The sequence below is a fragment of the Beta vulgaris genome, chromosome 6, assembly GCF_026745355.1.
Source record: "Beta vulgaris subsp. vulgaris cultivar EL10 chromosome 6, EL10.2, whole genome shotgun sequence".
NCBI lineage: Eukaryota > Viridiplantae > Streptophyta > Magnoliopsida > Caryophyllales > Amaranthaceae > Beta > Beta vulgaris.
The window spans coordinates 5,898,004-5,912,255 of record NC_079207.1 but is presented as its reverse complement, the minus strand read 5'-3'; the positions used below and the strand labels follow the sequence as shown (position 1 = coordinate 5,912,255).

At 34.6% G+C, this 14,252-nt stretch overlaps 2 protein-coding genes across 2 annotated transcripts; both read left to right on the top strand.

Annotated features, from left to right (window-relative positions):
- Positions 1-1,273: 1,273 nt before the first annotated feature.
- LOC104895224 (probable protein S-acyltransferase 7) lies at positions 1,274-7,958 on the top strand. Its single transcript, XM_010681673.4, has 5 exons — positions 1,274-1,839; positions 3,426-3,608; positions 6,045-6,341; positions 6,731-6,964; positions 7,094-7,958. The coding sequence occupies exons 1-5, from the start codon at positions 1,750-1,752 to the stop codon at positions 7,607-7,609; spliced, it is 1,320 nt and encodes a 439-aa protein (XP_010679975.2). The 5' UTR covers positions 1,274-1,749; the 3' UTR covers positions 7,610-7,958.
- A 3,593-nt stretch (positions 7,959-11,551) lies between these two features.
- On the top strand, positions 11,552-14,252 carry LOC104895223 (double-stranded RNA-binding protein 3). The gene is made up of 4 exons (XM_010681671.3): positions 11,552-11,867; positions 12,115-12,401; positions 12,658-12,877; positions 13,278-14,252. The coding sequence occupies exons 2-4, from the start codon at positions 12,159-12,161 to the stop codon at positions 13,949-13,951; spliced, it is 1,137 nt and encodes a 378-aa protein (XP_010679973.2). The 5' UTR covers positions 11,552-11,867; positions 12,115-12,158; the 3' UTR covers positions 13,952-14,252.

The following is a 14,252-nucleotide window of genomic DNA, read 5'->3' as shown; positions in this document are numbered from 1 at the left end:
GAAATGGGTTAAAGGAGAGCAAAGATGGTGTAAGAGACCAATGATTGTGTAAAGTGGGTAAAACAAATAATGGAGGACAACTCGTGCATGAAAGAAGAGAAGCCAACACTCCCGCTGATGAGTTGGCAAAACGTGCAAGAGAAGACTCACATAGTTGTTATGGAATTGAATGTATTTTGAACCCCCAGCTTATTATAAACTTATTATGCTAGATTCCTACTTGGGTCCAAACTTGAATGGCCCAAGTAACATTATTGTATCTCCTAATAGGACCTTGGTTTAAGCTATATAATTTCGTCGGATTAAGTCAAAAAAGAAAGAAAGAAGGATAGACACTTTTATAATGTTTGACATATTTACCTAGAAAATAAAGGATACATACTCTCTTCTATCTATTCTCAAATAAATTTTCATGTTTGACTTTTATGGTCAAACTTATAAATCTTTGACCATTTTTTTTGTCATTACGAATATCAAAATCTTATGATCTAACTTCTATTAAGCTCATGTAAATGTATATTTTTTTCATAAAAAAAAAATAAAACCAATATATTTTAAAAAATAATTAAAAATATTAATGGTCAAAGTAATGCATTGAAGATCAAAAAGTCAAAGAGGACAATTATTAGAGGACGGAGAAGCTATATAAATAAGATAGTTTATTCACATTGATAACCTATAATAAACTTAGTTAATCTCTTTCTTGGAACGCTCTACCAAAAAATGTTAGCACCCATAAGAAAAGTATCTAACAGCATATGAGAATATTAATTTAGTCAAGTGAATCTTAAATGTAAATCGATATGAAAATCAAAATACTATCATAAGGCCGTAATCTATTAATTATTGCAAAATAGCGACATGTAATTTCAAACTTTCGGTAAATGATATATGTAGCTAAGTTTGACCTAGTGATATTGGAAAAAACCTTTCAACTTCAAGGTTAGGAGTTCAATCTCCATTGAAACACTTTAGAGAGGGTCTTCTTTTACCACCCTCACTCTCAAAGTGTCTGTTTGTAAACCCAAATCGAGTTACATGCGAGAAGTTTCGATATAATAGGGCCTTTCATCCTACCATAAAAATGTTTATATCAATTAGGATTTAGGAATTGGACAACCTTTCATTTGTAATTTGTATCATGCGAGAAGCATTTGTTATAATAATTTGGGTCAAATAGATAATACGCCTAAAACACAAGCACATAACTTTGTTTTAGTAGATTAGTAAGAATGAGTAATGAGGTTTTCTAAATAAGTAAGCAATTGTAAAAGGTGTTGAAAGAGGACCAGACCAAGTCACGTTATGAATGCAAAATGGGGGTTTGAACATCCTGTAAAGTTTCTCTTTTTTTCTCTCTCTTCAACATCCCACCATACTCCTTCACTCATTCCTGCCAAAAATTTCTGAAAACCAGGAAAATTTTAAAAAAGATTCTTCCTTTCTTCTTTTATTATGTGTGTTTGATCAAAAAAAGCAAACTCTTGGAACTGGGAGCAGTACCCTGTACCCACCCACCTCCATTATCACTCTTGTTTTTCTGGTCAAATTAACTGATTTTTTTCTGTTGATTTGAGCTAATTTTTTGTGGGTCTTCATGCTTTTACTGGTACCCTTAAAACACTAGAAAAAAGTTTCCCCCTTTTTTTTTTTAGGGATTGAAAAGTTGTTGCATTTTGGGTTTGAATACTTTGAAAGGGTGGAGAAACCCCAAAAAAAAAGTAAAAAAAAGGTGGGTTTTAAAGAGAGATGTACGTCGTGCCACCGCCTTCACAGAAGTCGGATCCGGCATCTGGGTCTTCTGATTTAAGGGTTTACCAAACTTGGAAAGGCAGTAATGTAAGTCATCCTTTCTTCAGCTGCCTTTTTTTTTTAAATTTTTTTAAGTTCATTTTTAGTGTTTGTGTGTGTTTTTGTTGTTGTGGTGGTGGTGGACTGGTGGTGGTGGTGGTGGTGGACTGGTGGTGGTGGTGGTGGGGCAATGGGGTGTTTTAGTAATTTCTGCTTCTGGGCACTGTTGGTTTTCTTTCTATGTTATTTGGGTATTGTTGAAATGTTGAGTTTGTTGTTCTTGAAGTTTGATATCATTTGGTAGATTTGGGTGTAATGGCAATTTATTAGTATTTGTTGAAATGCTGTTTTATTGGGTAATTGAACATTGGATGTCTTGATGGTAAGAGTAATGTGAGCATAGTCTTGTTGTTTAATTGTGTAAATGGTTGTTAATCTATTTACTGTTTCGTTGAAGATTATTAAACGGTGAACTCGAAAGCTTATATTTTCTTGCTGGGCATGCTGAAAGATTTGGGAAGTATTGTCATTTTGATTGAATGTGGTCTTTTGATAAATAACTCCAATGTTTATTGAACTATTGAAAAGAAAAGGTATTTACAAATTATGAGGTGAACTATTGATAGTTGTCTGATTTAGATTATAATGAACTGAATGGAATGAGCCTGTCATCCAAAAAAGGAAGAATTTCTGCCTTAGGCAATGGCTTGAAGGAGCCAATGCCGTTTGGTCCAATAAGAAGGGGGTCTCTAAATCGATTTTGTTTTGAAAATTATGATGCATTTTTTACTTCCTCTTGCTATGCATTGTTTCGAAGTGCGGGTGACATTAACACTTCAGAGCTAAGATGACTGGAGTAGGAGAACTTTACATTCTTGCATTATTAGCAGATTATGGTGTTTTTGATGGTAGATGATATAATCTATGTTAGACTCCTTTCCATTTATAATCCGTATCTGGGCGTTGTTTGGATATTGTATTCCAGACGAGGAACTTGATGTATTAGCAACTACAAAGCCTTATGTTCAGTTCATAGAGAAACTTTTACATTGTCTCCTCTTTTCAGCTGTACCATTTTTCTCCAAAACATACTCAAAAATCTCTCCTCCTTTCTCAGTTGTTCCATCTTTCACTTGAAGAACTTTGTTAGACTCTGTGTTGTGTTTAAAATAAAGCTACCATTGTTATCTCTCTTCTCTTTTCTAAGTCATCCAGCTCTCACTACGACATATATTACAACTTGCTTGACTTAAATTAGTATTCTTGAGCAACAATTGCTTGCTATTTAAACAATGTGACTTTCATTTATGGTCTCTTAGACTCTTACTGCATATATAATGTCATCCTTGTGCTTGTCTACAAAGTTTGGTACCTACTCTATGACAATCTGAGAACAATTTTATCACCTATCTTTCACAATCTTTGCTGTCTGAGCTATAGTTGAATACATTCTAATCTTGGCCTCTTATGCTTGTATTTTCTTTGATTGTGCTCTATAATACACATATAATTCTTTCAAATGACTGAAGATTAAACGATCTTTTGAAGAATTTTATGTTGCTCTAACTTTTAAATGTTTTTGACAGTGCCTTTTCTGCTCACTAACTATGCTTTTATCGTTTGTTGCTCTGCAGAAATTTTTGCTTCAGGGGCAGCTAATCTTTGGACCAGATGTGAGATCATTGTTTTTGACCATATTCCTCATTGCTGCTCCAATTGCAGTTTTTTGTGTTTTTGTTGCTAGAAAGCTGATGCATGTTTACCCTCATAATTCGGGAATATCGATCTTGGTAGTGGTGGTGGTGTTAACTGTCTATGTGAGCTCTCTCTCTCTCTCTCTCTCTCTCTCTCTCCCCTTTAAACTCCCTTATCCTATTTCATGCTGTGGCATCCTTAATAATTGTTTATCCACACTCTTCTTATTTGTATGACCTTTAAGATGGTTCATTGTGAATAGCAACATTTGTTTGTGCAAAAATTTTAGTTAGCTCAGAAACTTTGATTTTTTTGGATTATATTTATTTTTGGATTATAGTTGGTTAAACTGTAATAGTTGGACTGTTTCTTTATCATTCTTTACCTATACGTCAAGTTTTACAACATCACAGTATCTTTGTAGTATTACCTATTTAATATTTTCCCCATGAATCCATTTCATCCGATCTTTCTCCTTGATTCTTTGTCCCCTTGTTCCTTCCTAGCAAAGTGCCATCAAACAGGGACTATCTATAATAATTGAATGGGTTGGTTCTTCATATACTCTTACCACTTTTGCCAAACATTACAATATAATACAGTATCTGCCAAATATTACGTATTAAATCTTGTCAAGTCATAAAGAATAGAACAAGATCATTGTCTTAACTAATAATCGACCGTACACAAAGGATAGGGCAAATAACAGGGACATGGATGTACTAAAAATGGATACTGGACCACTGATTAATACAAACTGATCTCACATTCGAGAGGTGAGGCTCTCCTCATTCAATACCCTACTCTTATTCTACTGCTCTATTTATACTGCTGAGCTACTGCAATCTCTCTAATCATTTGCTGCCACCTGCTCTGTCCTTTCTGCTAGCTGTCAGAAATAAAGGAATATACCTCCCCCCATCATTGCCTCATCATTGCTTACTGTCATTCTTCTAGAAGGTGTGGTGAAAATCCTCTTTTTCCCCTTCTTGCATACGTAATCAGTTTCTCACCAGGTTGGTATCTAGCATTACTCCCCCCCAAGAGAGCCACGTTGTCCTCAAGGTGGAAAGTAGGGAACCTGGTAGCAATGGCAGAGAAGTCTTCCCAAGTTGCTTCATAAGCAGGGAGATGCTTCCACTTGATATTTTTGACTGAAATTAATTTGTGGGTTAAATTAGGTTTCATATGCAATTTGGGAATATTTGTAAGTTATAATCATTAATTGAGCTTTATATATTACGTCAATATATATGAAGTTAAACAATGTAAATTACGCTTAATTTGAAAAATTCCTCCTTTTTTTAATTATACTCCCTCCTTTTTTAAATTAGTGACACGTTTTCCTTTTAGGGAAATGTCACAGTAAGTGACACATAGCTCAAAGTAGTAAAAAGTACTTCACATTTATTATATCTTTGCCGTCATTTAATTGTCTCACACTCACTTTATCCAATACTCAAATTTGATTGGTTATATAAATGGTCCCAAATTTCTCTCTCTAAACTACTGGGTATTCCCCCACTTTCTCTCTGTGTCACTTATTAAAAAACGGATGAAGTTTTTTTTTTTGGCAATAAACAGTGTAATATAATTGATACATGTTTGCTGTTTAGTGACTCCATTCTTTTTGTATGAACTTGAAATGAATCGAATCTACAACCACAAGATATTTCTTTGTGGGGTTAATGGTACATGAAGGTTGAGGGAGAAGGTAGAAAAGGGGAAAAGCATAAGTTATCCGTTAGCGGTCCCCGCTTGGATGGAAACTTGGACATAATCCTTCATTTGGTGGTAACCTTGTATTTGGAAAGTAAAAGATGGTGAAATTCAAAAGGTGGTAAAACTCGAATTCAGTCTTAGAAAAGGTGGTAAAAATCATCTGTTTTATTTGATTTTTTGCTAACCTACCAAGTAGATTTTTTGCATGTTTTATATCTAAGTTTCCTCTATCAGTATCTAAATTGCAGTGTTTTACTGTTTTTCTATCGAATATGGATTATATGCTAGAGATGTTAGAATAGAGGCTTGACTATAGGGATTAGGGAGTTTCCATGTGCAACTCGATGTGATGAAGTTTAATTCAATAACTTGCCTTTTGGTTATGTAGAAAAAGCAATGTCCTGAAATGTTTGTTAGTTTCCCTTTGGTTTGTGGTTTAGTAGCCTTGCAATTATGATGTACTAGTTTCCGTGGTCAAAATGTATACTTTTCTGTCTGTCATTAACAATTGCTACTAGCATTCCAGCATGTAGAGTAGGATATCATCTGTTGATTCTGCCTTTGGCAGTATCCTTTTTTGTAATTACCCTTTGTGGCAAAACCGTTCCTTCTATGGCATTGCCTGTTACCGTTTCTGGCTCTCATCTAAATTTGTTCTCTTCCTTCGATCTAGGATGTTTACAGAGTGCTCTTTTAATTGCGAAGATACCTTTGTTTTCTTTAGTGGCTTAACTTCAAGATGGGCATTTGCAGAGTTTTGGTGGACCATTTATAAGTATGACTGTCTTGTACTGCAACGATGTCGAAGGCTTATGATTCTTTCATTTTTATTTCAGGATTTAGTCCTCTTGTTACTTACTTCCGGAAGAGATCCTGGGATAATTCCCCGCAATGCACACCCTCCAGAACCTGAAGGCTTTGATGGCAGCACGGAAACGGGGGGTGGCCAAACGCCACAGCTGCGGTTGCCCCGCATTAAAGAAGTGGAGGTCAATGGCGTCCCAGTGAAAATCAAATATTGTGATACTTGCATGCTCTACAGACCTCCACGATGCTCACATTGCTCTATATGCAATAACTGTGTGGAAAGATTTGATCATCACTGTCCGTGGGTTGGGCAATGCATTGGGCTGGTGAGTACCTACTATTTGATTTATATGTATTTTAGTTGGATATTCTAACCAAATATGTGGTTATGCACCAGTTTGTGGCTTAGTCATATACGGGTTGATGGGTTTTATTGGATTCAATATAGTGTCAAGCAATGACATGCAAAGAATACATTATCCTTCTGTTTCTTATGGTGTAAATGTTTTTTCCTCTTATCTTTCTTGGAAAGCTTTTTGCACATCTTATGACTGCTACTTCATAAATCTTGAGGTCCAATCTAGAATTGATGGACAGCTGTCTCATATTCCCTGTTTTTGGCATTTGTATTTCATGTTCTTACATTGTCCTATCTGGTGCCTGCTTGAGAAGTTCTTTGTCTAGGTATGCTGAAATAAATAGTTGTTTGCTGCAGAGAAATTACCGATTCTTCTTCATGTTCGTCTCCACAACTACGATCTTGTGTATATATGTGTTCTCATTTTGCTGGATCTACATCAAGAGGATCATGGACGCAGAAGATACCTCAATATGGAAGGCCATGATTAAGACTCCTGCCTCCATGGTTCTTATAATTTATACTTTCATCGCAGTTTGGTTTGTTGGTGGTCTTACGGCCTTCCACTTGTATCTGATAAGTACAAATCAGGTAACACATTCTTTTACTCTCATCTTTCTGTGTTGAATCCCAAATAATGCTCTATTGTTTACATCTCTCAAAGTGCGTGATTCTAATAAGTATTGGGATAACACCCTTGGACTATGCCCATCTTTGCAGACAACATACGAAAATTTCAGATACAGATATGATCGACGTGCAAACCCGTATAACAAGGGGGTAGTAGAGAACTTCAAGGAGATATTCTGCACCAGTATTCCCCCATCAAAGAACGACTTCCGGGCTGAGGTGCCTAGGGAGCCTCTTCCATCAGCTCGACCCATGGGTGCAGGATTTGTCAGTCCAAGCATGGGAAAGGGTACAGATGACATAGAGATGGGACGAAAGGCAACATGGGGTGGGGAGTTTGGGCCAGGACTTGAACCTGGTGAAGGTCAAGTAAGTGACAACGACATACTAAATATCAAAGATGGTAGATTAGGTCAGTCATCTCCAGACATAAGGGGTCATGTGGATGAAATTGGGGAGCGTGGTGGACTACACCCTAGACGTTCTAGCTGGGGAAGGCAAAGTGGGAACTGGGAAATGTCACCCGAGGTTCTTGCATTGGCGGCTCGAGTAGGTGGCAGCAACAATACTGGGTTACCCTTACAGCATGCGGATGTGAAGCTGTGAATTGTTATGCAACTTTAGGGGGAAAAGTAAAGTTTTTTTTTTTTTTTTTTAATATCTTGGGTGTTCTATTTTTCTGAGGGTGTGAAATTTGGGTGGAGCCTGATTTGGAGAACTTGGTCGTTCTATCCAACTGCACGTTTAAGTTATATGTGAATTCGTAGGAAGCATGAGTCTGTTTCTTTTAGAGGTGTTGATATTCAGTTGTCAAAATGTTATATTTTTTTTCTCAGCTTTGTGATCCTTGTATTGTATTATTTTCTTTTATGTTTGTATTCTTAGTTTCAAACAATGTTCTCGTTCCTTCAATCAAGTGAAGAATGCATGCCAAAGTGTTGGGATTGCTGTCTTAGGACCTGTTCTCCCTAGTTTATTTCAGTTCAATTCAGTTCAGCTTTAGGCAATACTTTACTCTCACATATCACTATTCATTTCAGTTTAGTTCAATTCAGTTCAGTTCAACTGTTTTATGCCGAAGAGAACATGCCTTTAGAGGTGGAGAGTTCATGTATCTTCTTATAGTTGAGTCAACTTCCCTTCTAAGTGCTATACATGGTCCTTCCTTATCAGCAATCAGCACCAGTACTGTAAATTTCTTCTTACCTCACCAAGCTGGACATGCTTCAAAAGTTCACGAGTACATGCATTTGTTATATGAGCACATGATATTGTTAGAAAATCATGCATAGCTTTGTCTTATTTACTAACAAAACCCATGGCATAATTGGCTGATGTTATGGAGTATGCATGAAAGATACACTAGAGGATGGGCCATGAAACTTCAAGGTGTTACATGACGTGCATGGTTATGATCTTATGGGTTATCGTTGATTGCTGAAGTTTATTCTTATTTCGAGTACGGGCTTGGGTGACCAGAACAAGGAGGAGGAGAGATTTGGTCCACTTTACAAGCCTAAAGGAGGTTCCGTATTAAAATCGATAGGTGATAGTAGGAGTAACTCTTCTACCTTATAAAGTTTAACAACCTCTCCTCTTTTTCTAATGTGGGATACTCACAAGTGGGCTTTTAATGGATTTTAACACATTTTACGAAAGTATTTTGACGAAAGGTTAGAATATACTTTGATGTAGTCTAAACTTTATACAAGTAACAAATTTTATAATAAACAATTGGTCTGGATCTTTTTAGCCTGCTTTGATTTGGTATGAAACTTCCTAGTTTAATGGGAATATGGGATCATTACCTCATTTTCAGTTTAACAAAAAAGTATATAGGAAGGAGTTTTCCAATTAGTTTAAGAAAGTTGTTCTCTCATATTGTTGGAAATGTTCATCGAAATTGTCGGATAACTAATTATAGGTGAGTTTATGATTTGGGAAATTCATGCTCCGTGGCGGATGTCCGGGCTGATTTGGTTGGTTGTGGGAATATCATGTTTTCTCGCTGTTTTAGGAAGGCGAATCAAGCAGCGGACTTCTTGGCTCACAAAGGTCACTCACACCTGTAGTTTGAACTTTTTGACTTTTCCTTTCTTTCCATTATTTGAAAGGATGTTTTAGGTTGATCATATTATGAGGACTAGCCTAGTTTTTCTCCCTTATTAAAAAAAAAAATAGGTGAGTTTATAATAGAAATTGCCGATGACTTAGATTATAAAAAAAATAAAATTGGAGGCTCCATAATGAAACAAAATGAGGATAATATAGAATTATTGATTTATCTGGAAAGAACATCACTGTTAAATGTTAATAAGACAAGAAAAGCAAAGAAAACAAAGGAAAAATTATTTGTAATAAAGATGATCTAAAAGTCAAACATTGAAAGGTACATGCTCGGTCAACACATGGACAACCTTTTGTTGGGTAATTAACTGATGAGATAAAAAAGACAAAGATAGATAGATAGACGTTTGTGAGAGGGTTGTTTGTGAAGTGTTTGATTGAAATTGACATAAATGCTTAAGTTATTACGATTGTTTGTTTTTTCAAATTACACTGAAAGTACACAGCTTGTAGTAGCCTAGTAGGAGGGGAACTGAAGTGGAAAAGGAAAAAGTCTCACCACTATTATCACTATGAAGTCTGACCTCCTTTTAATTGGTGGGGGAAGTGTGCTCTTTTGCTTGATTATGTACACCATGCATTGGGTTACTCTCAATATCTGATCTGGTCAATCCGATTTTTAGATCGTATACAGGTTAAAAAAAAATCATTTTTGACTATTCGAAAATATCCACTTAGATATTTTCGAATATCCTATCCAAAATATTTGAAAATATCAGACTTTATAATCGGATATTTATCCGCAAATATTTAGTATTTCGATTCGATCGGAAACTTTTTTTCAATTTTCATAGAAAAATTTAAATTTTCTAGTTATAGAATATTATGTCTGATCCGAGCCAAAATTTCAAATATCTAAACTTTTCGGATCAAAATCGGATCGCACTTTCTCCAATCCAAAATTTTAGATCGAGACGAATCAGATATCCAAAATGAATACATCTAATTAATAACTAGAACTAGGGCTGGCAATGATGCGAGTCGAGTTCGAGTTTGACTAAACTCGACTCGAACTCAAAAACTCATACTCAAACTCGACTCGACTCGAAAACTCGCGAGTTTCAAATTTTCAAGCTCGAACTCGAACTCGAAACCTAAACTCGAGCTCGAACTCGAACTCGTTTCAAGCTTTTTGGTCATTTGATATAGTTCTATTTTTTATAGAAGAAATTTTTTGCTTTGCTTTTTGGTCATTTTATACACTTTTTTCATTTTTTTTAAAAGAAAAGTACAAGTATTTTTTATAGAAAAATATAAAGTTAAAATTTCTTTAAAAAAATTAAAAGTATATATATAAAATTTCATCGAGTATCTCACGAGTTTCTCGAGCCGAGTATTGAGTTGCTCGACTCGACTCGTTAACCTGTCGAGTCAAGTTCGAGCTCAAGTCGAGCTCACTCGAGTCGAGCTTTGACCGAGCCGAGTTCGAGTAGCTCGCGAGCTGTCTCAACTCATTGCCAGCCCTAACTAGAACTACGCAACCCAATTTTTTTTGAGATGCAAGATACTATATCCTTTCCATTTCAAAATAACTTACTCTTTGACATATTAATAAAAATATTCACATAATTAGAATAATTTAATTGGTTAAAGCTTTCATAGATTGATTGAAGGTAGTGTCTTTTGGTTTTGAGTAATGTTGGGTTAATTATTATCCTAGTATTGTTTCACCTTATGTACTCATGGACGCTTTGTCTATTGATTAATTAAAGCACTACCATTTTGCCTTTAGAAAAACAAGATTCGTTCAAGGCAGATTTCATATAATTTATAAAAATAGTTATACGACATCACTGGATACATGATTTTTTTTTCATAAAATTCAATATCATAGTATCAATGTATCTAATGCTAATTCTTAATACCACTTATTGCAAGATTTAATAATCATTCTATGAGTTGAGATATTATTTTTAGAACTTGAATACAATAAACAAATATTAACCGATCATTTATTACATAAATTAATGCAAAAATTACAATTAATTTTCACGTTAAGCAATGTATTTATATTTTACATATACAACCCTAAGAACTACATACTACCTCTGTTTTTATTTAGTTGCAACATTCACCTTTTTGCACAAACTTTAAGAAATGAGAAAAGAGAGTATAATTGACCCACTTGCCCCTACTACTAGTACTATAATTAAATGGGGAAAGAGTAGGTGAAGTAAGGGTAATATAGTCAAATTATCCCAAAAGCTTTCCTAAAAAGGAAAATGTTGCAACTAATAAAAAACACTTAAAAGAAGAAATTGTTGCAACTAAATAAAAACAGAGGTAGTATAGCATAACCCTATATAAAATAGCACATAACTGTAACTAGTTGGAAGTAATAGATATATATATACAATTCTACTAAAAAAAACAAAAAAAAAATAGATATTGTGAAAAGGCATCACAATAACTAATGTTTAGTAATTTTTTTCCCCAACTCCCTAAACATGGTAAATACTCCATACATAAATGCCTATAAAAGATAAAAGAAACAAAAGAAGGGAAAAAAAACACAAAATTGCACTAGTTTAGAAAGTCACAACATGGCCAAATATATTTGGTATTGGTCATCAGTTGTCTTTTCTCCTTCTCCCTCTACTCTTCTAAGCTCTCCTTTTCTCTTACATCTTTACAACACCCATTATTAACTTCCCAGAGTACTTCCAACAAGAAATCTCCATGCAAATGTTGGAGTAAATTAAATTCTTCCTCACAGAAACACAAACTGAATTATCAGGTAATTTTAATACTCTCTTCCTAACAATTACTTTGTAACTAGTTTGAGCTCATTTATTCATGCCAGACTTTCTTTCTCTTTTCTTTGAGTTTGTAGTAATTTCCTAGTACATTCATTCCATATCTCAGTTATCATTTGTTGGGTTTTTTTGTCTTGCATTTATGCATTTGTATGTAATAAATTTACTACTATTATTACTATTGTAATGTTTTTTTTCTCATAATTGTTTGTTTTATTTTGTATGAAGGTTAAAAAGAATTACTAGAGGAAAAAAACAAAAAGAAAAAAAAAATGTTCAAGAATCAACTTCAAGAATTAGCTCAGAGAAGCTGCTTTAATCTGCCATCTTATGCTTGTAGAAGAGAAGGACCAGATCATGCTCCAAGATTCAAAGCTTCAGTGAATTTTAATGGAGAAATATTTGAGAGTCCAAGTTATTCTCCTACTTTAAGACAAGCTGAGCATGCTGCTGCTGAAGTTGCTCTCAATATCCTGTCTTCTAGGGGATCTAAGTCTTTAACTGCAAGAGTTCTTGTATGCTCTTTTCCAAATTTTCTTATTGTTTATTAATATATATATTCCTTTATTAAATTTATCACTACTCTGTGCGGATTTAGTTGTTATATTGTTTAATTTAAACTAAGCTATCAATTTGACTATTAAGAGTGCGTTCTCTTTATAATATAAGATAAAATCAAAATTGATCAGGTCTAATAAGTTAAAGTTCAAGTTAAGAGAACGCGTCATAATTATAGATTTTTACCTTTTGTTTTTCCTTGTTGTTGGGAAGGATGAGACAGGAGTGTACAAGAACCTACTACAGGAAACAGCACACAAGGCAGGGCTAAATTTGCCAGTATATACAACAATAAGAACAGGACCAGGACATATTCCAACTTTTACTTGCACTGTAGAACTTGCTGGTATGAGTTTTACTGGTGAATCAGCCAAAACTAAGAAGCAAGCTGAGAAAAATGCTGCCATTGCTGCTTGGTCTTCTTTGAAAAAGAGTATGTACTATACTAAATTATACTCCCTCCGTCCCAAAATATAGTTCCCATTTTCATATTTAGTTCCACATATTTTCGTAATCTGTCTAGAAAAACCGTGTCCCATCATTTATTTGCTTCTTGAATTTTGTTTTTTCCTTTGTTTATTCAACCAAAATGTTACAATTAATGCTCTTTCACCAATTATTCCCCATTCTCTCTCCTAAAATCATCATTTCCCGTACAACATTTATTTAAATAAACAAAAAATCTTTACTAGTCCTCTTAAATCCTACTTGCATAAATTACCGTAAAAAAGGGGAAATGGGAACTATATTTTGGGACATAAGGAGTATCATTTTTCATATTTAGAAAGAACATGGATTATTTAGTGATATTATTATATTTTAATTATTTGCAGTGCCAAGTTTGTTTCCAAAAATAGAATCATCAGAAGAACATGATCAAGTGATTGTAACTAGAGTTTTATCAAGTTTCAGAACACAGAAAACAGGAAAACAAAAGGATCACTTTCATCATCATAATCATCATCATCATAGAAGATCAAGAAATGCAAGATCATGGAAATCATCAGATGATTCAGTAAAGTATAACATTATACCATGGAAACATCCTTCTACTTCACATCTACCATCATTATTTGATCAGGAAAAACACAAAAACAGCTTTGTTGATCTGTTACCTCCACCACCTCCAAGAACCATGTCAAAGATCTTACCTTTAACTTCAAAAAACACCATTGAAGAAGAAAACCAAGGTTATTATGGTAAATTTGAAGCTCAAACTCAGTTTAGAAACTTTTATTTGGGTACAGGACCATCATCATTAAGCTGTGCTCAAATGGGTGTTATGGGAAATTACAATAGTAACCTTAAAGGAATTGCTCCTGCTGTCCAGATTAGGTCAGTTATACCAGTTTGTGCAACTCCACCATCTTCATCTTCATCATTAGCCAAACCTTTGACCTTGAAGATAACCTCTCCTATGTCTCTAAAAGAGGGAGGAGATTCTTCTTCTTCTGATGTTACCAATCTTACTACTGAACTTACCAGGTTGGAGCTCAAAGAGGATTAGTTAGGTAGATTAATAGTACTAATTAGTTAAAAGTTAGAATAAGTAACCTTTTCTCATAATAGTAGTGTGTTAAATTGACTTTCTTGCAAATATAAATACAAGCACATGTCTAAGTGTCGCACTTGGCTATTTGTCGCGATCAAGTAGATCAAGTATTTCGATGTCTATGTCGAAGTACCAAGTTTGTTTTTGCCCTTGGGCACTTAAGATGTTATCGACATTGAAAAGTCTTGTAGCTCAGCCCTCCATACAAGTTTTTACATACTTTATCTCTTTTTTATAGTTTCATTACTTTGACTTA

Bases quoted from the DNA above. Each gene is read 5' to 3' on its own strand.
- LOC104895223 (XM_010681671.3), top strand. From the start codon at position 12,159: ATGTTCAAGAATCAACTTCAAGAATTAGCTCAGAGAAGCTGCTTTAAT. The intron at 12,402-12,657 runs GTATGCTCTTTT...GTTGTTGGGAAG, and splicing joins CTTTAACTGCAAGAGTTCTT to GATGAGACAGGAGTGTACAA. The intron at 12,878-13,277 runs GTATGTACTATA...AATTATTTGCAG, and splicing joins TTGGTCTTCTTTGAAAAAGA to TGCCAAGTTTGTTTCCAAAA.
- LOC104895224 (XM_010681673.4), top strand. From the start codon at position 1,750: ATGTACGTCGTGCCACCGCCTTCACAGAAGTCGGATCCGGCATCTGGG. The intron at 3,609-6,044 runs GTGAGCTCTCTC...TTTTTATTTCAG, and splicing joins TGGTGGTGTTAACTGTCTAT to GATTTAGTCCTCTTGTTACT. The intron at 6,342-6,730 runs GTGAGTACCTAC...TGTTTGCTGCAG, and splicing joins TTGGGCAATGCATTGGGCTG to AGAAATTACCGATTCTTCTT.